This window comes from Felis catus, chromosome A1 (assembly GCF_018350175.1).
Source record: "Felis catus isolate Fca126 chromosome A1, F.catus_Fca126_mat1.0, whole genome shotgun sequence".
Lineage (NCBI taxonomy): Eukaryota > Metazoa > Chordata > Mammalia > Carnivora > Felidae > Felis > Felis catus.
The window spans coordinates 36,199,085-36,223,558 of record NC_058368.1 but is presented as its reverse complement, the minus strand read 5'-3'; the positions used below and the strand labels follow the sequence as shown (position 1 = coordinate 36,223,558).

Genomic DNA, 24,474 nt, shown 5'->3' with positions numbered 1-24,474 from the left:
ATGCCTTCTTATGACTGATAATAAAACCATCTGTAATTTTTATGTTTTGAACATCTATAAGAATATACAATGGTAGATTTAGAATAGCCTTATTAAAATATAGTTCATATAGCATACAATTTACCCATCTAAAATGTACAACTGAATGGTTTTTAGTATGTTCAGAGTTGTACAGCCATTGCCACAATCAATTTTAGAACATTTCCATCACCGAAAGGGAAACCTCCTACTTAAAAGCAGTCACTCACCATTTATCCCCAACTCCACCAGACTTAGGGAATGGCTAGTCTACTTGCTCCATAGATGTCCACTTCTGGATATTTCCTATGAATGGAGTCCTGTGATAAATGGTCTTTTGTGACTGAATTTTTTCATTTCGCATAATGGCTTCAAGGTCTGTGTTGTAGCCTGTATCACTACTTGGTTCCTTTCTATTGCTGAATGCTATTCTGGGACCTTTGAGATTTGTTCATATTTTGTGGGCACTACACATCTTTTTCTTCCTTCTTTCTTTTTTTTTTTCTTTTTTTCTTTAAAAAATTTTTTTTAATGTTTATTTATTATTGAGAGAGAGAGAGAGAGACAGAGCATGAGCATGAGCAGGGGAGGGGCAGAGAGGGGAGGAGACACAGAATCCGAAGCAGGCTCCAGGCTCTGAGCTGTCAGCACAGAGCCTGATACGGGGCTCGAACTCACAAACTGAGATCAGGAGCTGAGCCAAAGTTGGTAGCTCAACCAACTGAGCCACCCAGGCACCCCTCTTCCTCTTCATTGAGCTACTGATCTTTGCTTCGTTATGATTGACGTTGTACATTGTCACCCACAGTCTCTACCCTAAGTTCTAGAAACAGAGTCCTGCTACAGATTGGCTTCACCAAGTCATTCTAGAAGCTATCTTGCTCTGATCTTACATTAACAAAAGGATTCCTTCCAGTGAAGACTTCAGTCTTCTCTCTCCATCCTGCCTCCATTCCTCCTCTCCCCTATTCCTTGTAATTGGGTGGGGTAAGGTCAGAACTTTTTGGGAGTTACCATACTGCCTTGTGTGGTATTTTTATCAAAGCAGTATATCATTGTAGGACTTTCTCACCAGTTTAAACATCTTCAAGGAAGAGACAGCATGTTGGTATGTTGTCTGGTATTATGTTAAGCATTTTTATAAATTTTTTGTTGAAGGAATGAAAAGAGTGAATCATCACTTTTGATTACTTGCCTTTGGATCTGGGGATGGCTTGGTCCTGGTCAGGCTTCCCAGAGATGGACCCTTGCCTTTGCACAGAGTAAAAGAGTTTTATATTAAAAAAAGGGGGGGGGGGCTTTGACAAGGACCTGCTGTTAGTCTTTGTGACCACCTGCCTGGATCACTGACCATTGCCTTGCCTCTGCCTTTACCTTAGAGGGATGTATGACTGTTTGTTCTAGATTCCTCCTTGACCCTTTCCCTTTTGATTAACTGAACTACAGTCTCCCCAGCTCTCCCTGATCGCTTCTGATCTTGTGCTTTCGCCTGGCTCTTGAGTAGGCTAGGGCTTAAGACCAGGGAGGGATCAAGCAGGCAATCTAGTTCAGGCAGCTGGGTCCATTGCTGTGGAGCTTAGAGAAAAAGCCTGGCTATTTTGAACAAGACACACTGAAAAGTAAACCTAACTCATTGATTGACGCACCATGGAAAGAGCATTGGATTAGGAATCGGAAGACTCTTGTTGAAAGACAGAACCTCACCTCTTCTTAGCTCTTTGACCTTGGCAAATCAATTATCTGATTGTTCACTTACTTGTAAAGCAGGACTAATTATACCTTTTCTACTTTCCTCATAGAGTTTTGGTGAGTTTCACTGAAGTGTGTTGAACTGCTGCATTCATTTCTGTTCCTTGTTAACCCCTCTTAAAAATATGTCCCAGTGCACAGACAGCGGGGGTGAAGTGACAGGTTTGCAGTTGAGCCTTACAGGCCATGTCACAGATTGATGCAGATCTTTGAGGGAGGAAAGCATAGCTGTATATTTCAGGGGCTCTATAAATGATTTTTGGTGAGTTAGAGCTCAGAGAAGCATTGGCCACTGATGATTTGATGTGTGTTAGCAGTATGTTTTCTAATTAAAGGTTGCTACCCCGACAACAATGTGTATGGTATGTGTGTTTTCAGTTCAGAGCTTCTTAATGTGAGAATAGCTTTTTTTTTTTTTTTTTTTTTTTTTGTGGTAAAACTTGAGAGAAGGCGCCATAACAATGGCGTCTGCTGCAGTCACAGATCTGAATAACAGTAGTTTAGAAACATGAAGTTGCAACATTCTGGGAAGCATTAGTGTTAAACACCCATCCCTTTAAATTGCTTGTTAAAGGCCTACGGAAGTACTTCACGTTTCAAGGTTATTTTCTGAGTTACAATCAGAATTTCATAGGACGCTGTCTGGTTGAAGGAAGTATTGCTCTAGTGTTGAGACAGAGTTCATATACTTTAAACAGTGTTCATTCTACAAATACCTGAGCATTCATGCCATGTAAAGTGCGGTCCAAGGTGAAAAAGTCACTTAGTTTACAACCATCCTTTGTCTGTACCTGGGTTGAAAAGAACGCTTTTTTTTGTAGAGGCAAAAAGGTTGAGACAAAAGCAGCGAAGGGAGGCCGGTTGGAATAGGTCAACTGGAAGAAATTGAATATGGTTGACACAATACTGAATTCTCCATGACCGTGTCCACGGAGTGTTTTTGTGGTTTAGAAGTTGTTTTTGACTTGGTTATTGTCTCCCTTGTCCCTCAGAACCTTTTGTCTCAAGTGCGATGCTCCTACTGATCCTCTCTGTCTACTCTTTTCTCCCCCTGGTAGCCAGTATTACTGTTGTAATCTCTGGTTTAGCCTACAGCAAGGATTTTCAGACTTTCTTGACTATAGGACCCAGCATATATACTAAGAAGTATGTTTCATTTTGTAGCCCAGTTCACATACAAATTCTCTCTCCACTGAAACCGTTTTATGAACTAATATTTAATGTTTCTAAGCTCAACAAACTCTGATCTTTTCCTTTCCACTCCTTTCTATTGCTTTTTACTCCTCTCTTTTCATTAAAAAAAAAAACAAAACAAAAAAACAAACAAACCCCAAAAAACTCCCCAAACAAACAAAAATCACCAAAACAAAACAACAACAAAAAAAAGAGGGTGGGAAGGGGGGCGGATCCAGTCCACTACATTGGTTCCTTGTCCCACATGTGGTTCATGACTGTAGCTTAAAAAGAGACCTTGGCCTGTACAGCAACTAGAAAGAGTCCTCAGATCATAAAATGAAGAGCAGACACTCACAGAGAGATCTGAGGACTCTTTCTAGTTGCTGCCACTTGCTAGCAGTGTGACTTTGCTTATTTAACTGTTGGGCCTTGGTGTCCCTGGTTATAGAGCTTTACAAGGGAAAAATAATGCCAAAATGCTTGGTGAACTATGCATTCACAGCATTAGTGGTATAGTTAGTAACAAGATTTTTTTTTTTTTTTTTGAGGAAAGATTTACATTTAACATAATATACCAATTTTATGGATGCAATTTGATGAATTTTGACAAACGTATACAATCATGTATACACTATGATCATGATATAAAAGCTTTCCATCACCCCAAAAGATTTTGTGCCGTTTGTAGTCAATTTCTTCCGCCTATCCTGGCTCTTGGGAGACATGAGTCAGCTTTTTGTACCATATAACTCCGTTTCTAGGATTTCATATAAGTGGAATCACTTAGTATAGTGCCTTTGTGTCTGGCTTCTTAGCATTGTGCTTTTGAGACCCCCTCTAGTGTATCAGATTTCGTTGTTTTTATTACTGAATAGTATGCCGTTGTTTGGGAATACTTCTAGTTTATATATTCAACAGTTTGGGTTTCCAGTTTTTGGTGATTGAATAAAGCTGTGAACCTTTGAGTACAGTTTTTGGGGGTATGGTTTCATTTTGGAAGGGGAATTATGTGGTAACTATGATTAACTTTATGAGAAACTGACAGATTGTTTCCACTAATGACAAATGATGTTAAGCGTCTTTTATTATGCTTATTTGCCATTCCTTGTAATGTCTATTACTAGATACAGGGCCAAATTACTCTTGAGTGAGCCTTGGCCTTTCAAGTAATTTTTTCATATCTATGTTCTTGAATTAGGAATTTATGATATTTCCTTATCCTGTTAGATATAGGATCTGTATTGATTTTTCCCTTTCTAATCCTGATAAACAACTTCTGTTTTTTTCCCCCCTGATTAGTCTGGGTAGAGGTTTGTCAATTTGATTGATCTTTTCAAAGAACCAGCTTTTGGTTTCATTAACTTCTTGATACATATATATTTTAATCTTTTGCCTTAACCTTTTTATGGTTTCTTAAGTAAGTGGACACTTACCTAATTGATTTGATGCCTTTGTTTTCTAATATAAAAACAATTACACTATCAATTTTCCTCTGAGTGCTACTTTAGCTGTGTCATTTTCTGAATGTTCAGAAATTTCCCAATTTTCCTGTTGATTTCTTCTTTAACCCATTGGTTATTTAGGTCTATGTTTAACTTGTAAATATTTGGGGATTTTCCTGTTGATTTCGTCTTTAACCCATTGGTTATTTAGGTCTATGTTTAACTTTTAAATATTTGGGGATTTTCCTGAACTCTCTTATTACTGAATTGTAACTTAATTTCCTTGTGGCCAGGGATCATGCTTTGTGTGACTTCAATCATAATTCAGTTTGCTGAGTCTTGCTTTCTGTCCCAGAATGTGGTCTATCTTTGTGAATGTTACATGTGCATTTTGCTTGTGTTAGATTGATCTATAAAGAAGTCACATTGGCTGACAGTATTATTCATATCCTATTTTCTTGATTTTTCTGCTTGTTCTAACAATTATTGAGAGAGAAGTGTGGAAGTCTCCAACTATAATTCTGGATATTTTATTTCTCTGATCAGTTCTATCAGTTTTGCTCCATATATTTTAAAGCTCTGGAATTAAGTGCATATACATTTGGGATTGTAGTAAATCTTTCATCATTATGAAATAACTACTTCTATCCCCAGTAATATTAAGTTGTAATCTTTGGAAATTGACTAGATTGATTGGCTATACTTGATACAGTTATTGCCTTCCTTTTTGAACAAATACTTCTTGGCCTCTGGGACACAAACTTTATTGATTTCATATCTCCATGACCTTTCCTTTTTTGTTTTGTGTGGTTTTCCTTTGCTTATCTTAAACTATTGTCATTTATCAGGTTTCTTTACTGAGGCCCCTGCTCTCCTGTGTATAGTGCTGGACTGGGGTGATGACCTTAGTCCATGTCTTTGTCTATGACCTTTTCTTTAAGTTGAGATCTATTACTCTATTGGCCTACTGAATACTTTTGTATGGATGTCTCACCTGTACTTGAAACTGTTCATGCCCCAAATTAAACCTTACATTTTCTTTTTCTTTTTAATTTTTTTTTTCAACCTTTATTTATTTTTGGGACAGAGAGAGACAGAGTATGAACGGGGGATGGGCAGAGAGAGAGGGAGACACAGAATCGGAAACAGGCTCCAGGCTCTGAGCCATCCGCCCAGAGCCTGACGCGGGGCTCGAACTCACAGACCGCGAGATCGTGACCTGGCTGAAGTCGGATGCTTAACCGACTGCGCCACCCAGGCGCCCCTCTTTTTAATTTTTTTTTTAATGTTTGTTTATTTTTGAAGGAGAGAGAGAGTGTGAGGGAGGGGAGGGGCAGAGAGAGAGGGAGACACAGAATCCAAAGCAGGGTCCAGGCTCTGAGCTGTAAGCACAGAGCCCAACGCGTGGCTCGAACTCATGAACTGGGAGATCAGACCTGAGCTGAAGTCGGACATTTAACTGACTGAGCCACCCAAGTGCCAGTTTATTCCCATTTTTAAAGATGGAAAAACTAAGGCAAAAGAGATTATGTAACTTGTTCAATGTCATGAGGCAGCCAGAAAAACTATGGCAGACTGATTCCAGAGAATGTGGTCTTTACCAAGAGAGTTACATTGCCACTTAAGTACTATCCCTTTCTCCTCTGAGAGTGCCAATATAAAATCTAAAAGTATATTTCTTGTTCCCTGCTTTTCCTCTGGAGGCATCTGTATGAAACCTCTGACCTTTATTTAAAAAAAATTTTTTTTTAAAGCTTTTTTATTTTTTTCAGTTTATTTATTTTGAGGGAGACTTAACTGGAGATGGGGGGGGGGGAGATACAGAGAGAGAATCCCAAGCAGGCCCTGCACTCCCAGCGCAGAGCCCCACATAGGGCTTGAACACAGGAACCATGAGGTCATGACCTCATGAGTCAAGAGTCGGGTGATCAACCAACCGAGCCACACAGGTGCCTGAGATCTCTAAATTAAATTGACAAGGGAAAATTGTATCCTAGTCACTTACCTTAATCCTGAGAATTATAAAGACATCTCTAAGAAGTTTTCTGTAAGAAATGAGGTAGTTTTAGTATTTCCAATAAACAAAACTGAGAAACATTTATGCTGAAGGAGTAGTCATTTGTGACTGAGAGATGTCAACAGGTAAAGGATAGGAGTCTGGTTTTTTTTTTTCTTTTTTTTTTTTTTTTTTAATTACAAAGGACATGGAGAAACTCTGGTTGCAAACCACTTTACAGATATGGCAACTGCAATCTGCTCCCAGGTGTAAGTATAGGCTTTCTTGGTTCCCCTCAAATTTTGCCACCAGGAATGAGGTCTTAGAGCCATTCAAGATACTGCCTGAGTGTGGGTTCTGATGAGTGCTATGAGAAACTTTCATTGTTCTCTGTGGACCTTGTGCCTGGCTTGATGTGAATGCGGCTATTTGACTCTAGCACATTCCTGGGTGTTATCTGTGAGACTGTTCACTCAAAGATGAGTTCCCCAGATAGATACACTTGATGGAACCAGGTTTTGTCTACCTGCAGGCTACTCCTGGACCTACCTAGATGTGATATCCCTTGTGGGATATGTGCCAAATTAGACATTGTACTTAGGAAAGAAAAGAATCACTTTATTTATGTTCCTGACTTGAAAGTCAATAGAACATACATCATCAACTTTAAAAAAAGAGCTTAACAATTATTTTTTTTCTTATTGGTCTAATAAGACATAAAACTTTCTGTACTATGATTGAAGTTCATTTTGCACTTTTATGAACTTCTGTTTTCCTTGGTAAGTTTAAAAACCATGAATGATAATACAACAAGTGTGAGATTTTCCAGTTTTTCTTTGAAGCTATATATTCAAAATAAACTCTTCTGTGTTAAGTAGATAAACCAGCATGGACTGGGGCAATTGAATGTATGTGGTAAAATACATCAGAGCAAGTTCTCTAAGCTTAAATTATTCACTAAGTCAGGTGGGCCTTTCTGAGCCCATTAATATGAGTTAATTAGAGCTTCCTGTACTTAGGTTTTCAGTAGTAACACTTAAGTACTGTCTTAGAATCTTTAAATATTTATGGCATAGTTTAGAGAGCTCCTCCTCAAATCAGTAGAAACTTGGGAATTAGATCAAGAGCTCTCAGAGTTGAACAGACTAAGATGTAGTGGGGTGTGCAGACTTGTTTATTCATCCTTTTATCCATTCATTCATTAAGCATTTGAGTGGTTAGTACTGTTATAGGAATATAAAGATCAATATGACTGTTCTGCCGTTGGGAACAGTGAAGAAACAGATGTGTATACAGTTTACAGTTGTATAGGTATACTAATACTGTTCTAGGCCCATTGCACTGTGTATAAAGTCCAGTGGAGTTGTAAGGTCATCTTTGAGGTTGGGAGAAGACTTGGTAGAGAAGGGGACTTTTCAGCTACTTTTGAAGGACAAGTTGGAATATAGGCTGGCAGGAGTGGAGGGATTTGTAGTAATTTAAAAAAATATATTTATTTATTTTTGAGAGAGAGAGCGAGTGAGCATGAGAGGAAGAGGAGCAGAGAGAGAAGGAGACAGAGTCTGAAGCAGGCTCTAAGCTCTGAGCTGTCAGCACAGAGCCTGATGTGGGGCTTGAACTCACGAACCATGAGATCATGGCCTGAGTCAAAATCGGACGCTTAACTGACTGAGCCACCCAGGTGCCCTGAGTTGTAGTAATTTTTTACTCTGATAATTTTACTCCCTGGATACCAACTGAATGGATCCCAGATGGAAGTGCCAGGTAGGCAAGTAGAAAACAATTGTTGGTGTTCTCAGGAAACTTTTGTTTTATGGGTAGTACAGGTCTATGTCTTGTAAAAAGTGTGCTATTTATCTACAGAGCTAACTTATATTTCCTTTATGTGTATAGTATTAATATCTGTATATAAGAAATTAGAATTGTGCTTAACAATATGAGTAGGTAAAACTTTGGGGTTTGAATATTATTTTTAAGGGATTATCTTTTTCTTTGGATATTTTTCTTGTCACCTGGTGTTATATTATAGAACTCAAGGTTGTTTTTAATCTAGGGGACCAATCTTTGAAGGGTCAGTGTTAGGAAGAGTCCAGATTGTTAATGAATATATAAAAGACATAACACTTGGAGTTCATCCTGATATTGCTGGGAAGGAATTAGCAAAGGAAGAAGTAATGGGTTGTATCCCAGACATGGAGGACAGAAAGCTATTTATTATTTACTTAACAAAGACTAATAGAGCACCAATTGTATGAACTATGCTAAGTTCCAGGAGTAGGTCCAGTGGTGAATAAAATAATGAATAAACCTATGATGGAGTAACTTTAGAATAGTACTTGTGCTATGTAATGGCAAGCACCAGACTTGTGGGCATCCAGCCTAGTTTTGAGGAGTCCGGAAGGCTCCTACCTAAGATAGATGTAGCTCAAACTGAAAGCCAAAGACTGAGGTGAAATGATCCCGATTATGGAGATGGGATAGGAGTTGTGGTTGTGGTAGGTTTTTAGGCACAAAAAACAGTTTGCACATTTAAGAGACTCTGAGTTGTTCATTACATCTGGTTCCTACAGTGTAATGGCGGGTAGAGTAGTGAAGAGATTGCCTGGACAGAAAGTAGGGTTCAGATCAAGCTGGACCTTTTGAGCCATGACAAGACTGGAATGTCCTCCTTTGAGTAATGGGGATGCAAAGGTTGAAAGGTTTTAAGTACAGGAGTGAGGGACAGGATTGGATTTACATTTCAGTAAGATCAAAAAGATGTCAGTGTTGATAATGGCTGCAAGTGGTTAGGGGTAGAGGGACAGAGAAGACCTAGAGGCAAGCTAGGAGGCTGTATACAGCTGTTGTCCAAGTGTCCTGAACTAGGACAGTGGCAGTAGGGACAGAGAGAAGATGATTTAAGAAGAGACAGTCTACATGATTTCATGATTTGTTTCCTTATTAGTTTTCATTAGTTACTACAGTTCACATCACTTTTCTGTTGATCTAAGTCAACATCAGAAGTCATAATCAATCCCTATCAGCACCTAGATGCTTCTCTCCCTCTCTAGGACCATTTATTCTTTTTCTCAGGCATCCTATCTCACATCCTCCAGGCTTCTCAAGCCCTCCTACTTTGCCCTTTGGAAGTCAAAGCCTGTTTTTGAATGTTTGTTTTCCTTCTTGTTCTAATTGAAACCTAGATATTCTTTGAAAGCTTTGCATTCCTGTTGGCTTCTTCCTTCAAAAGCTTCTAGCTGTTTTTAAGCATTTCTGTTGGTTTTCTCCTTTTTAGTCTCATCTTTAGGTCTTGTAGTTTTGCCCCTAATGCATGAGAGACATTAGACACAGGAGTTGTTTTCCTTTCCACTCCTGTTTCTGTTATTCCATATCTACTATCAGGGGTTCTTAAACTGCAGTCCATGGACCTCCAGGCAGTCTGTAGTAACCTTCATGGTGTCTTTGAACTGGAATGGAAAAAAAGATTGAATCGTTTTCATTAATCTGTAAGCAAAACTTTGTTTTCACCTGTATTTGTAACTTCTTTAAAAACTGAAAATTCAAGGGGCACCTGGGTGGCTCAGTCAGTTAAGCACCCAACTTCAGCTCAGGTCATGATCTCGCAGTTCGTGGGTTCTGCGCTGATGGTGCAGAGCCTGCTTGGGATTCTATCTCTCTCTGCCTCTCCCCTACTTGCGCATGCTCTCTCTCTCTCTCTCTCTCTAAATAACTAAACAAACAAAAAACTAAAAATTCAAAATGCATACACACATAGGATTTGACCTGTGACTTGATTAACCCAGAAAATAGATATGTTCAAAACACATTATAGTTACTGAAGGTATTTTGAAAGGTGGTCTGTGTTCAACACTATGTTGAAGTTAGACTTCCTGTTACCTCATGTTCTGTAATGTATTAAGACCTATTACTCTAAAATTTAAGATATTTCATAACACCATTTTTGTTGTAATTACATTTATTTTAGGCATTTAAAAGTATTCTATGAGGAGCTCTGTATTACTTTCCTATTGCTAATATCTCAAAGCTTAGAGTGTTAAAACAATAATAAACACTTAACATTTCAGTTTCTTGGGTTGGACATTTGGAAGCATCTTAGTGGGATAGTTCTGGTTCAGAGTTTTTATGAGTTTATAAGCATGACATTGTGGGCTCTGGCTGCAGTCATGTGAAGCCTTGATAGGGCTGGAGAATCCATTTATAGGTTGTTCACTTGCAACTGGCCAAGTTGGTGCTGATTGTTGTTGGGGGCCTCCGTTCTTCCCTGTGCAGGCATCTTCACTTGCTGCCCTACACCAGTTGGCTGTAGAACACTAACTACATATTACAATTTATATTCAAGGAATTTTAATAACCTAATAAGTATACTTCTCATTTAATGAGATACCATATGAAATTTAAATGTAAATAAACTAGTGTAAGTAGATGATTGTTTTTTGGGGGTGATGGTAAAACATTGCTTTCAAAGCCTCTGCCTAGAGAGTGTAGTGCAGTTTCACTATAACCTAAATTTAAGGCCAGAAAAGGCCACTTGTAACACTGAGGGATAGTAAAGATAGAGTGCAGTAGTGGTTGGGTTGGTGGGAATTGGTATTGAGTAATAGGATTGTGGCCTCAAACAGGGATGGTTAGCTTTTCATACCTGCGGATGGCTAGTTTCTCACCGATGGTGTTCTCAGTAATACTGATGTTCCCCGCATTTTAGTGAAGACCATGGACTAGGCAGGCATAATGTTGGGCTGCCTACGTGTACCATCTTCTGTAATTCTCCCATCAGCTGCACAGGACTCCCTGATGTATTCTCTTTCCAAGCCTCCTTTGAAGTTCCCTCACCCTAGGATTAATCACTTGTTCCTATCTGTCGCTGATGTACTTGGCTTACGATTTTTCTTGGGGGCACCTATGTATTTTATCTTAAATACATATAATAAATATTATAATATTTATAATAAGTTTTCTATCATGTTTTTTCTTCAAGTGGTAAACCTCTTGAGAGACGTACTGCATTTTCTGTATTTTATCCAGTAATTGTTTATTCAGTTATTCATACCTTCATGAATTAGTTGATTGCTAACTATCTGCTATACTCTGTGCTATAGGCTGAACATATATGGTGACTGTAACCATTACCTGTTGCTATGCTCACAAATTACCCCAAAACTTAGTGACTTAAAACAGCAAACGTTTAGTATCTCACACTTCTTCTGGGGGCAGGAATTTGGTAGTTGATTAGCTAGCTGGTTTTGGCTTGGAGGTCTTAGGAGGTTGTAGTGAAGATGTTGGCTAGAGCTATTTACAAGTATTACTCTATGAGGAGCTGTTAGTGCTCTGTTGCTATGTAATAAGTCATCTGAAAGCTCGAATGGACTTCCAAGACGGCACACGCACATTGCTGTTGACACGAGGCCTCCATGCCTCTTCAGTTTCTTCAGCTCAGTTCTTTGACACGTGGACTTCCCCCTAGGTGTTGAGTGTCTTCCTGGCATACCCAAGACTGAGTGATCCAAGCGGGAGCAAGACAAAAGCTGTAACATCTTTTATGGTCTAGTCTTGGAAACCACACTCCGTCATTTCTGCAGTATCCTATTGGCCAATCGAGTCAGGATCATTTCCCTACTACAGTGACTAAGACAGTTGATGGTTCATTTAGCATGGCACTTATATTTCAGTGGGCAAGAGACAGTCAACATTTTCAAAACAAATGAAAAAATTGCAGGTTTTCCTAAGTCTTATGAAAGGACATGTAAAGAGATGAACTATGTGTGGTGATAGAGAATGAAGGGGGTTGTGAAGATACATGTGTTGCTTTAGAGCTGTCAGCTACAGCTTTTCAGGACTTTTAACCCAAAACTGAAAGATGAGAAGCATTTTCATTTCCTATGAACAACTCACTGTGATAGGTACGATCTTGAAAGGTTTAAATAGCTCGGTTAGGGTGACAGAGCAAACAGGTGGTTGGGCAGGATTCAGAAGTCAGATGCTGGAGCTTTTTTAGTAAGCTAGTTGCCTATTTACGAATAAAGTTAGTGAAAAAGCCAAGCTGTTTTAGCCATTAGGTTTTTTTCTTCTTAAATATGGCACAAGATTGTGTGAAAACTGGTAGATAATTTTAAATAATCTTTTTTTTTCTAGATTTCGGCGGTGCATTCACCTAGAATTGACTTAAAATTACGAGGAACTTTTATTTGCTTGATTCTCTTGGATTGCATGAAAATATGTAGTCCCTTGTAGGTTCTAAGGAAGGGTGTTTATGATCATACATACTTTTTCAGGTTTTTCAAATTTAAAATGACTAATAATTACAATATCTTCCTTTTGTTTTAAATTAAAGTCACTGCTGTCAGTATTTAAACCACTGTAATAGAACTTTGTCACTATTACAGTGTTAAACTATAGCTTAAAATCCAGATAGTTTTTTAGAGCCTGTTTTTGGTTTAATTAATTTTATTTAAACTGTAATTACTGATTATCAGTGTGAGATAATACTCAGCAGGGTGCTCATTTAACTTCCCGTGAAGATAAGTGATATTAATTTATAAAACTCTGTACACCCCAGACACAGCTGAAGCCATATTAATTAAGTGTGGTGTACTACCTTTAAATAGCATTAAAATAAAATTCTCTCAGTCTTCTGTGTGTTCAACCAATTCTTCAACAAAGGCAAGTCATTGGCACCGTTCACTTCCTTGGGTTGTGTTTCTAGTTCAGCTTCAGGAGAATTTCATGGAAAATGAACAGTAGCTGTGCAGGTGCACAACTTGGGAACATACTCCCAGTCCCATTGCCAAATACAGAATAACCAACTTACAGTCAGTGTAATGGGGATTTGTACTGTGCATTTACAGACCAAGGTATTTTAAAATTTTGCTCATGTTTCATTGTGCCTTCCTTCAAGCAAATTGGATGAGCAATTCTATAAAAGATAAATTAGGAGGGGGATTTTTACCCCCCCATTTATGAGTGGAGTCATAGCATTATCTCTCAAAACAAAACAAAACAAAACAATAGAATGTTTAAATGATTTGATAGTAAAGTTCATTTTGCACCTAGCTTTGTCAGTAATGCCCAGATGATGTGGAATCTACCTGTAGTGCTTGATAGAGCATCCATACCTGGGAATGCTTTTAATTAAGCCTGAGGTATTCAACAAATTTAATTTGCTGTTGTAACATAGGAGGATCGTATGTATTTTTCTCCTATGACTCTTATTTTGTACTTTTTTTTTTAATGTTTATGTATTTTTGAAAGAGAGGAAGGAGGAAAACAAGAAAGGAAGGAGGAAAACAAGAAAGGAAGGAAAACAAACAAGAAAGGAAGGAGGAAAACAAACAAGAAAGGAAGGAGGAAAACAGGGGAGGAGCAGAGACACAGGGAGACACAGAATCCGAAGCAGGCTCCAGGCTCCGAGCTGTCAGCACAGAGCCCAACGCGGGGCTCGAACTCACAAACTGTGAGATTGTGACCTGAGCCAAAGTTGAACGCCACCCAGGCACGCCTTTGTTTCATCCTTTTTAATCAGGAAAATAAATAAAAGTGTTGAAATTAAGCAACATTGATCCTTAAGTATCTCCTGTTTGTATTCGGACCTCTGTCGACTTGGAAGCTAAAAGGAGGGATATACTTATTTTTCGTACCTTGCCTGTAGCTATCCTAGTGGGAATGTGTGAAGTTGCTTTCCAGTTGAATAAAATCCAACTTTCCCCTAGAGTTTAGGTGTGAAGCATATGGGGGAGGTGTGCTAATACTATTTTGTTGTTGTTGTACAAATTACGATATTGTTTATTGATATAAATGCAGTTCTCCTTCTAAAAACCTAATGGATTTTTTTGTTTGTTTATACTGTTTTAGAAGTTAAATATTAGGAAATTGTTACCTGTAAAAGTGTTCTGGAGCTCGTCCTTTTACATAGACAGTTTCCTTATTTTAAGAATTAAACAAATGCATTCAACCTGATGCTGCCTTTCAAGCTCTTAACACAGTGCATAAAATACAGAAGGTGTTCAGTGACTTTGAGAGAATCTTATTTAGAAAGTTGTGGTTTTTTTGGCAAAAATGAAAATTTTGGGGTAGGTATCGCTGATGGAAACCATTAGGTTATATATTCACAAATTAGCTTGTGAATTGCTTAAGCTTACTCTTCCCACTCATTGACATGTTTACATTTATAATATTGATGTCACATTAATGATGTTTTGCTCAATTTCACTTCATTATAAGTTTAGCATATTAATGAAGTTACTTTCTTGTGTATGTAGTGTGTGGAGTCAGCACAGGTTTTATACTCAGGAATTGATATTCCCTGTAGAGAAGTTACTGCAATGAAGTAGTGATTCCGAAGCCGGGTGGAGGAGTCAGTCCCATTTCTTACTGTTTTTGGTGTCTCCTCATTTTTTAAAACAAGTATCAAGAATTAGGGTGCTCAGGTACACAGGGACACTAACTTTTGGACCTCCGAGCATGTGGAGACAATGGTATATTTCTGGGTTTTGCCAAAGTAAGGGAGTGTTCATGTTGAGTTGATGCCCCTTGTCTTGGCTACCATGATTCATTGCACATATCTTGCTGCGTTTTGTTATATCCATATGTAATGACCTCTTTATATGCTTGTCTCTGCCACTTGATTGTTACTCAGTTTAAATTGTACCTAGCTTTTTTTTCTTTTGTATTATAAACATCTAATAGAGTAACATCTCTGTTCTTCGTTTCATTTTACAACTTGAGATTGTATCTCGTTATCCTTCTTTTAGCCTGAAAAACTTCTTTTGACACTTCTTGTAGTATAGGTCTGTTGGAGACAGATTCTCTCAGGTTTTCTCTGTCTGAAATGTCTTTATTCTGCTTCTGTTTTCGAAAGGTATTTTTGCTAGATGTAGAATCTCTGGATGACCATAGTTTTCTCCAAGTACTAAACTGTAAAGATACTACTCCATTGTCTTCTGCTGCTGTAGTGTCTGGTGAAAAATGAGTAATTTGTGTCATTTTTAACTTGTACATAATGCATCTTCAGATCTCTGGCTGTGCTTTTATGGTTTGCCCTTCACTTTTAATTTTTAGCAGTTTGACTATGGGTTGCCTAGGTGTGGGCTTGTTTTGGTATTCTTAGTTTGCTGTGCTTGTATGTATCTGTGAGTTGACCTATTTTTAATTAATTTATTTGTGAGAGAGAGGCAGGCAGCAGGGGAGGGACAGGGAGAGAGAAAGAGAGAGAGTGAATCCCAAGATGCGTGGCTTGAACTCATGAACTGGGAGATCATGAGCTGAGCCGAAATCAAGAGTTGGAGGCCTAGGGGCGCCTGGGTGTCTCAGTTAAGTGTCCGACTTTGGCTCAGGTCATGATCTCATCGTTCGTGGGTTTGAGCCCCACATCGGGGGCTGTCAGCTGTGCTGACAGCTCAGAGTCTGGAGCCTGCTTTGGATTCTATGTCTCCCTACCTTGCTTGCACTCTGTCTCTCTCTCAAAAATAAATGAACATTAAAAAGAAGAGTTGGAAGCTTAACCAGCTGAACTACCCAGGCGCCCCTCTGTGAGTTGATTTCTTAAAAATCAGTTATTTTATCATTCTTATGTACCATTTTCTGGTCCTCAATTATACTTGTGTTATAGCACTTCATATTATATCACAGCTCTTGGTTTCTCTCTTCTTTATTCTTTCCTTTTTTTCTTTGTGTTTCAGTTTGCATGCTTTTTGTCGATCTGGGTTTAGGTTTCCCAGTTCTTTTCTCAGCAATATTCAGGTGACTCTGAAGCTCAGCTAATGAATTTTTCATTTTTTTGATACATTTGAAATTTCTTTTTCTCTTAATATTTTTTGAGAATGAGAAAGACAGAGCATGAGGGGGAGAGGGCACAAAGAGAAGGAGACACAGAATCTGAAGCAAGCTCCAGGCTCTGAGCTGTCAGCACAGAGCCCGATGAGGGGCTCGAACTCACGAACCATGAGATCATGACCTTAGTTGAAGTCAGACTCTCAACCAACTGAGCCACCCAGGTGCCCCGATATATGTATGAAATTTCTAGTGTGGTTCTTAAAATAGTTTCCATGACATTGTTGCTGAAATTCCCCATCTCCTATGTTGTGTTCACTCTTCATTATATTCTTCAGCATTTTTACAAACATCCTTCTGAATGGTCCGTCTGGCAATTCCATCATCCAGGCTACCTCTAGGTCTGCTTCTCTTTGTGCGTGGCATTTCCTTGGTCCTTTGTGTATGTAGCAGTATGTGAATATACGGTGGACATTTGACTTAAATATGTGGAAATTAAAGTAAATAATACTTCTAAGAAAGAATGTGCCCTTTTTTCAGGCTGCTAGAATTGGGGCTGAGTCGATTATGCTCTCTGGTGGAGATGGGCTTGCCAAAGGTGCTGCTTTAGTTTGATTAGTGTCTTCTGGGGCTTCAAAAGTTTCTTAGCACTAAGGAGATCTACTAAGGCGTTCTACTTTTGGCTTTACAACTGAACTACTAGCTTTCAAGACTGGGATAACTCTGTTTTAAAGTTCTGATGCCCTTTTCAGAATTAGTGCAGAGTTCTTTGTGTTTGCAGTTGCACTTCTGGCTCTGTTTCTTCAAGAAGTCTCTTTGACCTGGTATCTGTCCCCAGCCAACCATCAGGTAGCCACTGTCATTTATTCTCTGAAGGTCCAGATTGTGTCTTTGGGATTTCTTTCTGTCTTTTTTTTTTTTTTTTTTAACGTTTGTTTATTTGCTTTTGAGGGAGAGGGAGAGAGCACAAGTGGAGGAGGGACAGGGAGAGAGCACAAGTGGAGGAGGGACAGGGAGAGAGAGGGAGACAGAGAATCTGAAGCAGGCTCCAGGCTCTGAGCTGTCAGCACAGAGCCTGATGTGGGGCTTGAACTTAATGAACTGAGAAATCATGACCTGAGCTGAAGTCAGATCCTTAACCAACTGAGCCACCCAGGTGGCTGTCTTTTACCTAGGTCAGAGTGTTTGGGAGGGCAGTGGGAAGAGGCCTTCCCTTTGCATGGGAAGAGGCCTCCCCAGACATTACATGGCTCAGGACACCTTGCCCTCCCTCCAGCCATTGGCGTCCTACCCCAAGCAGTTGAAGACCTGAGGGAAAGTGTCGTAGGTGGGTGGAGACTTGCTCCATGATTAGTCTCCTTGGAATTCTAGTAATGTTTCTCATGCCGACACCCATGTGGCTGGCTGCCAATAGTGCGTTAAAAATTAGGCTGTTTTTTCTTTGCCCTTGTTGAACTTCTTATTCTGTAGCTGTTTGTCAGGGATAAAAGCAGCTTGTCACTTGGTGATAGTTCTTCCAGGTTTCATTGTGTCCTCAGCTCCCTGATGGGTTGAAAACAACAACTATAATTTTGGAAGTTTTCTGGCTTGTTTTTGTTGTTAGGATGAGAGTAGTGGTAGTGTTTTGTGACTTTCTAAATGCTACTGGAAGCTGTCATATTCTTAGTACTTTAATGATTAGGTCATGTTAGATGGACCGTGTGTGAATGCAGTACATGGCGTATTTCTTAGGCTTTATTCTCAGAGAATTTAAAGATTTATTTTGAAAGATAAACATTGCTATCTTCGCGTCTTAATGAAATCCTAGTGCTATCCAATAGAACATTCTGTGATAGTAGAAATGTTATATATGTACTTTGACTAGCCACATGTGGCTTTTGATATGGGGCTAGTGTAACTAAGGAACTGAACTTTTTTTTTTTATACAACTTATTGTCAAATTGACTTCCATACAATACCCAGTGCTCATCCCAACAAGTGCCCTCCTCGCTGCCCATCACCCACTTTCCCCTCTCCCCCACCCCGTATCAGCCCTCAGTTTATTTTCTGTATTTAAGAGTCTCTTATGGTTTGCCTCCCTACGTCTCTGTTTGTAACTATTTAGTTTTTTTTCCCTTTCCCTTCCCCCATGGTCTCTGTTAAGTTTCTCAAGATCCACACAGAAGTCAAAATATATGATCTTTCTATGACTGACTTATTTCACTTAGCATAATATGTTCCAGTTCCAGTTCTATCCACGTTGCTGCAAATGGCAGGATTTCATTCCTTCTCATTGCCAAGTAGTATTCCATTGTATATATAAACCACATCTTCTTTATCCATTCATCAGTTGATGGACATTTAGGCTTTTAAGGAACTGAAATTCTAATTTACATTTAAATAACCACAAATGGCTAGTGGCTGCCCTGAAGAGCACACGTCTGTATATTACCTACATCATGGTAAGAACAGTGTAACGTATAGTTACATTGAACAATTCACAGAACCATTGTTTTTTGAGTATACTTCTATTAGCCTCTTTAAGACATTTTGCGTTTTTGACTGTTACCACTTGAAACTTTGAGTGTGGGTTTTATGTGACGAATAGAATTTGTGAAATCAAGCGATATTCAATGAATATGCAATTAGGTTTATAAATTAATGTCTATACACTTTCAAATATCAGTGAACTATTTGATCTAATAGAAGAAATCCCATTACCGCAAAAACCCAGCTTTATTTCCTGAGGCTTCAGCCATCGTACTTTATAGTTGTTCATGAAATTCAAATACAGACCAGCCTGAATGAAGAGAAATGTGGTATTTACCGGAACAACTAGCTCTGGAGATAAGTAGAATTCAACTCTTAGAATTCCTAAATCACGTTTTGTTTTTTCAGGAGTGTGGCATGCACTACTGGACAAGGGGGCTGAGGACTAGGATACTAAATGTTAGTTTGATTGCCAACCACTAAATTAGTCCAGTTACCTTTTTAAACTGCTTAGTTTGTTAATCCGTGAAGCAAAATTCACTTGTCGTTATAATCTTAAGTCTATTATTTAAGATTACAAGGAATCTTTGGAGGTTGTCTGATTTCTCTTCTGCTTTTAGACAGGATGGTTACTGAAAATTTTTCATATTTCTGTTTTTGTAAAAAAATTTTGAAGATTCTAGTGTTGAATGCCTTGGGATGAAATCATAGTGATAATGTGATCCACCGTGTGGGTTTTCTTATTTTGGTAATTAGATAAATATTGTTGAAGGAAATACTAACATAACATGCTACTTTTTACCTTTGTAGCTGGACAAATTTGCCAGCATACGAATTCCAGGAAGCAAAAAGGAGAGACCTCCACTTTCCAACCTGAAGACTGCATTTGCAAGCAATGATTGTTCTTCAGAGATGATGGAAAACATTCCAAAGCCACTGTCAGAGAATGAAGTCTTAAAACTCTTCGAAAAGATGATGGTAAGAATTGTGGTTTTTCATAAAATGGTTGACGTAAAAACCTTAGCTTCTAATCATGTTAATGGAACAATTACACTTAAGACCCCTATTCCATTGGGTGATTTCTGATGTCATTGAAGATAGCACATGAGGTGTTCAGAGCTCCAGGATTACAAAAAATAAGAACCAGAGAAAAATTAGCACAGTAGTTGTTTTTTTTTTTTTTTTTTAAGAGGGTTTCTGTTTTTATGTATTTTATTAAAGTATCCAGTGATATATTTTGAATCTCAAAGATTATCTAAGTGGTCTGTTTGGGTTCATTTGCATTTTAGAATGATGGTCACGGTGCTGTGTATGTTGGTGTATGTTGTTAGGTGTGTTTATTTTGGTTTTGTTTGTTTGATTCCTTTCTTAGTTCTCAGGATAACCAGGTTCATATAGTCTTAGAGCATTGATATCTGAGGAAACTAAAACTTACTTTGGGGTGTGCCTTTTCTGGAGACACACACTGGTATTAGAAGCTGCCTTCAAGTTGGTTCCACAAAGCAGTGACACTGCTTATAACTTTTTTTTTTTTTCAACGTTTATTTATTTTTGGGACAGAGAGAGACAGAGCATGAACGGGGGAGGGGCAGAGAGAGAGGGAGACACAGAATCGGAAACAGGCTCCAGGCTCTGAGCCATCAGCCCAGAGCCGGACGCGGGGCTCAAACTCACGGACCGCGGGATCGTGACCTGGCTGAAGTCGGACGCTTAACCGACTGCGCCACCCAGGTGCCCCTGCTTATAACTTTTAAGTGGGTTGTTGGTCACATTAATTTAGCTTGCTATATTAACCGTGTTCATAATTGTTTACCACAAAATGAATGCCAATTGCATCTAAATAGTTACGTACATAGTTCTTACCCTCAAGTTGCTTATTTCCTAGGGTTCAAAGCAAACATTGGAAAAATTAAGTAAGAATTGCCAAAAGGTGGTAGTTAATGGTTAAGTTTTTCAGAAGTTCAGAGTGGGAAGAAATTAATTTTTGAGATATCTCATTAGCTTTAGGGGAAGCCAGAGTGGAAAGGTTATTGCAGCAGCTTAGGGAAGTTTAGTAGAGAAGATGGACTTAGAGGACTTAGTTGAACTCCCCAACTGTGAGAATGTGACCCAAGCTGAAGCTGGATGCTTAACTGACTGACCCCCAGGTGCCCCTATTCACATTTATTTTGAAAGAGAAAGAGCAAGCATGAGTTGTGAGTGAGCAGGGGTGGGAGGTGGGGGGAGGGTGGGTTGGCTCAGAGGGAGAGGGAGAGAGAAACCCAAGCAGACACTTTGCTGTCAGCACAGAGCTCAACACGGGGCTCAAACTCATGAATCATGAGATCATGACCTGAGCCAAAATTAAGATTTGGACACTTAGGGGCACCAGGGTGGCATTAAGTGGCCAACTCTTGATATCAGCTCAGGTTGTGATCTTGTGGTCATTAGATTGAGCCTCATGTTGTGCTCTGTGCTGAGTGTGGAGCTTACTTGAGATTTTCTTTCCCTCTCTCTCTTTTTGCCCCCCCCCCCCCCCAATAAATGAGTAAAACTTAAAAAAAAAGGGGGGGGTTGGATGCTTAACCCACTGAGCCACCCAGGCACCCTCCCAGTCTGGGTTTATTTTATATTTATTTCACTTACTGGTTTTGACAGTCTTGTTACTTCTTAGGGAAATGTACTTATTTACTTTAGAGTGTAAGATGTGTTTGAAATTTGAGAAAGTTAATAGTTGGTCCTCTTTATTACTCAACTAGAATCAACAAAATATTTACTATTATACTGCCTTATTTTCTATTCTTCAAGTATTTGTGTCCAGCATTATACATGGAGCTTCAGAAGGCCCCAGAAAGAGAGCATGCCTAGTTTGTGTCTCCATAAGTGAAGAATTACAGTGTTAGTGATTACTAACTTTTCGTCACTGAGCATACGTTTTGTTAGTATTGTTTTACATGAACTGTAGGCTTGGGACATTATTTCCTGTTATGTCAGCTCTTGGTGAAGTGCTAATTTTGGTTTTAATTAACTACACATGTATAACTCCTTATTAAGTCTTTTGTTCCCATGAGTTGATATAATTTCAGCTTTGAAAAAAATTTTTTTTTCCAGATTTAGGACATGTGTTGCCAAAGCAGGCACTTTTTTTTTTTTTTTTTTCCTAGCCTTTGCCTCTGTTAATGAGGCTTGTATAAAGGTAGTTCTCTTCAATATTACCTTTGAGGGCTCAAGATAATAAAGTGCCCTTAGCTACTCCTTCATCCCATGTAGTGTATGTGGAACCATGCATATAAATTACCTATGAGATTCTAGAATGGTACTTTTTTTCATTTCCTTGTGACTACTTTGAAGAAATTTTTCTTTTTGATCATAATTGCTGGTGCCATCTGAGTAAGCAGACTGAGTAGGCTATTGATGTTAGATGTTTACAAGGCCACATTTTATCACCATAAGCCATTAAAAGTACAGCTACCTAGAAAGTACTGAATATAGTCAGTGGCATTCTGTACTGAACATGATTACTTGAACTGTTTTTCAGTTATTCTTAGGAGAAGTGTAAGACTATCAGTTTGTAGTTATGTATAGGGCAGAGGGATATTGACATCTTTGGAATGTTTATAGAATACATATTTAATAACTGGGCCTGATCACTTGTTAAATCTTAAACAGGTATCCCTGTTGGCAGAAGATCGTTTGCAATCAAACTCCTTTTACTCAGCAGAAGTCAAATGAAATTGTTGATGGGTCAGGGCTGCCCAATTTGCTAATAAACGAGTTTGTCAGAACTAAGGTCATCTTAAAGTGAGGACTGGGTTCTTGTCTTTCCTTTCTCCTTGCTTGACCACATCACAATACATTGTGGGGGTAGAATCCACTGATGGTTCTGAAGCTGAGAAGGGTCTTTTCCCTTCTTTAAATGTAATGAGTGATATTTCTCAGGCTTTTCAGGGTACCTTATTTTTGACAAATTTAAAGCTGTTCCTGTGTCTGTAGAGAATGCTAGATGCAGGGTTGGGTTTGATTTTTTTTTTTTTTTTTTTAACTTGCACCTACCTCTCTGTAGTATGAGTATTCTTCTGAAGAAGCCACATCGAATCTATAATCTTAATATCTTGGCCTTTGCACCTACAGGGGCTTCCTACCATTGAAAATTTGCATCTAAATTCTTAGTTTTGACATTGTGCAATTTTTAAAGCCTTATTTAACCTTATCAAAGGTATTGAAGTAATTTTCACATGAAGTAAAAACTGTTTTTACAGAGCCTTTTTTTCTTAAGATAGTGTGCTGACTTGATTATTTAATGAGGAGGTACAGGGTAATACTTCAATATTTGTACTCATTTTACTTTTATATTGGAGAGGATTTACTTGGTCTCTAGGTAATAGTTTTAGTGGTTTTTTTTGTTGTTGTTGTTGTTTTTTGTTTTTGTTTTTTAAGTAGTGATGAATACTTAGACTACTTAATAGCTCTTTCTCCCATTTGTCTTTTGGTAAAAGTAGAATTGTTACCTGAAAGCCCATATTGGTTTCTCTATGAATCTAGGTTTGTAAAATAGCTGTGTTAACATCCTTGTGTATACAACTTTAATTTCTAGAAATCAAGTTTCAGTGTTCACTCTTGAACTCACTGTGGGTCTATGTTAACTGGTTTTTGAATGAGTTCAGCATGGTAGGTACAAGCTGAAAGTGACTCGTTCATTCTAGCTCTTGGCTCTTTATTTTATTTTTTTTATTTTTATTTTTTTTAAATTTTTTTTTCAACGTTTATTTATTTTTGGGACAGAGAGAGACAGAGCATGAATGGGGGAGGGGCAGAGAGAGAGGGAGACACAGAATCGGAAACAGGCTCCAGGCTCTGAGCCATCAGCCCAGAGCCCCACGCGGGGCTCGAACTCACGGACCGCGAGATCATGACCTGGCTGAAGTCGGACGCTTAACCGACTGCGTCACCCAGGCGCCCCTGGCTCTTGGCTCTTTAAACCAGTCTCCTGGCTTATTCTTTCTTTCCCCTAGATGAAATCCCAGGCAGGTCCCAGAGCTTTCTGTTGGCTTTCAGATTAAACAGAAAAAAATCCTAGTTTAATGCAAACAATTTTCATCCAGAAGAAGTTTCCCTCTTGCCCCTTTTCAGGCTGGCTCCACTTGTAGTCTCCAGTGCGGGCTGCTGTTGGGGAGCAAGGTTGGTCTCTTCCATTTTCCTACCTTACTTTTCCGTGCTCTACTCTCCAGCCTGCATCTGTCTCCTCCAGGACTTGATGGGAGGTGAGGAAAGGAGGAATAAGAAGATGCTTCAGGCCTCGGGTGTTGATAATCTGGCAGTGGTGCCCTGGGTAATGTTAGTTTTTATTGCTGCTGTAACAATTTACACAATTTCACAGATGTGTGGCTTTAAGACACCAATATTCTGTCTCATAGTTCTGTGGGTCAGAAGTCCAGGTTGGCTCAGCTGCCCTCTCTGGTTTCACAAGGCCAAAATCAGTATGTGATGGCTGGGCTCTTATCGATGCTTTGGGAAGAACCTTTTCCAAGTTCATGGTGGCAGAATCCAGTTCCTTGCTATTGTAGGATTGAGGTCCTGGTTTCTTTGCTGACTATCCTCTGGGGGCTGCCTTAGCTTCCAGAGGCCTCTTTCCTATCTTTCGTGTGGGCCTCTGTCTCTCCGTTACATCAAATCCATCTGCTGCTTAGAATTTCTAGGACTTCCCTTCTGTGTCACCTCTTGTCTCCATCTATACAGAGTTGTCTGCTTTTTTTTTTTTAATTTTTTTTATTTTTTTCAACATTTATTTATTTTTGGGACAGAGAGAGACAGAGCATGAACGGGGGAGCGGCAGAGAGAGAGGGAGACACAGAATCGGAAACAGGCTCCAGGCTCTGAGCCATC

General features: G+C 39.0%; 1 protein-coding gene across 3 annotated transcripts in view; it reads left to right on the top strand.

The window, feature by feature from the left end:
* Positions 1-24,474, top strand: part of DIAPH3 (diaphanous related formin 3) — a 506,099-nt gene that overhangs the window by 27,803 nt on the left and 453,822 nt on the right. For all 3 annotated transcript variants that reach the window (XM_006927330.5, XM_045053868.1, XM_045053865.1), the window contains one exon: positions 19,423-19,590. In XM_006927330.5, coding sequence (XP_006927392.4) covers positions 19,423-19,590 — 168 coding nt within the window. The remainder of the gene's footprint in view (positions 1-19,422; positions 19,591-24,474) is intronic.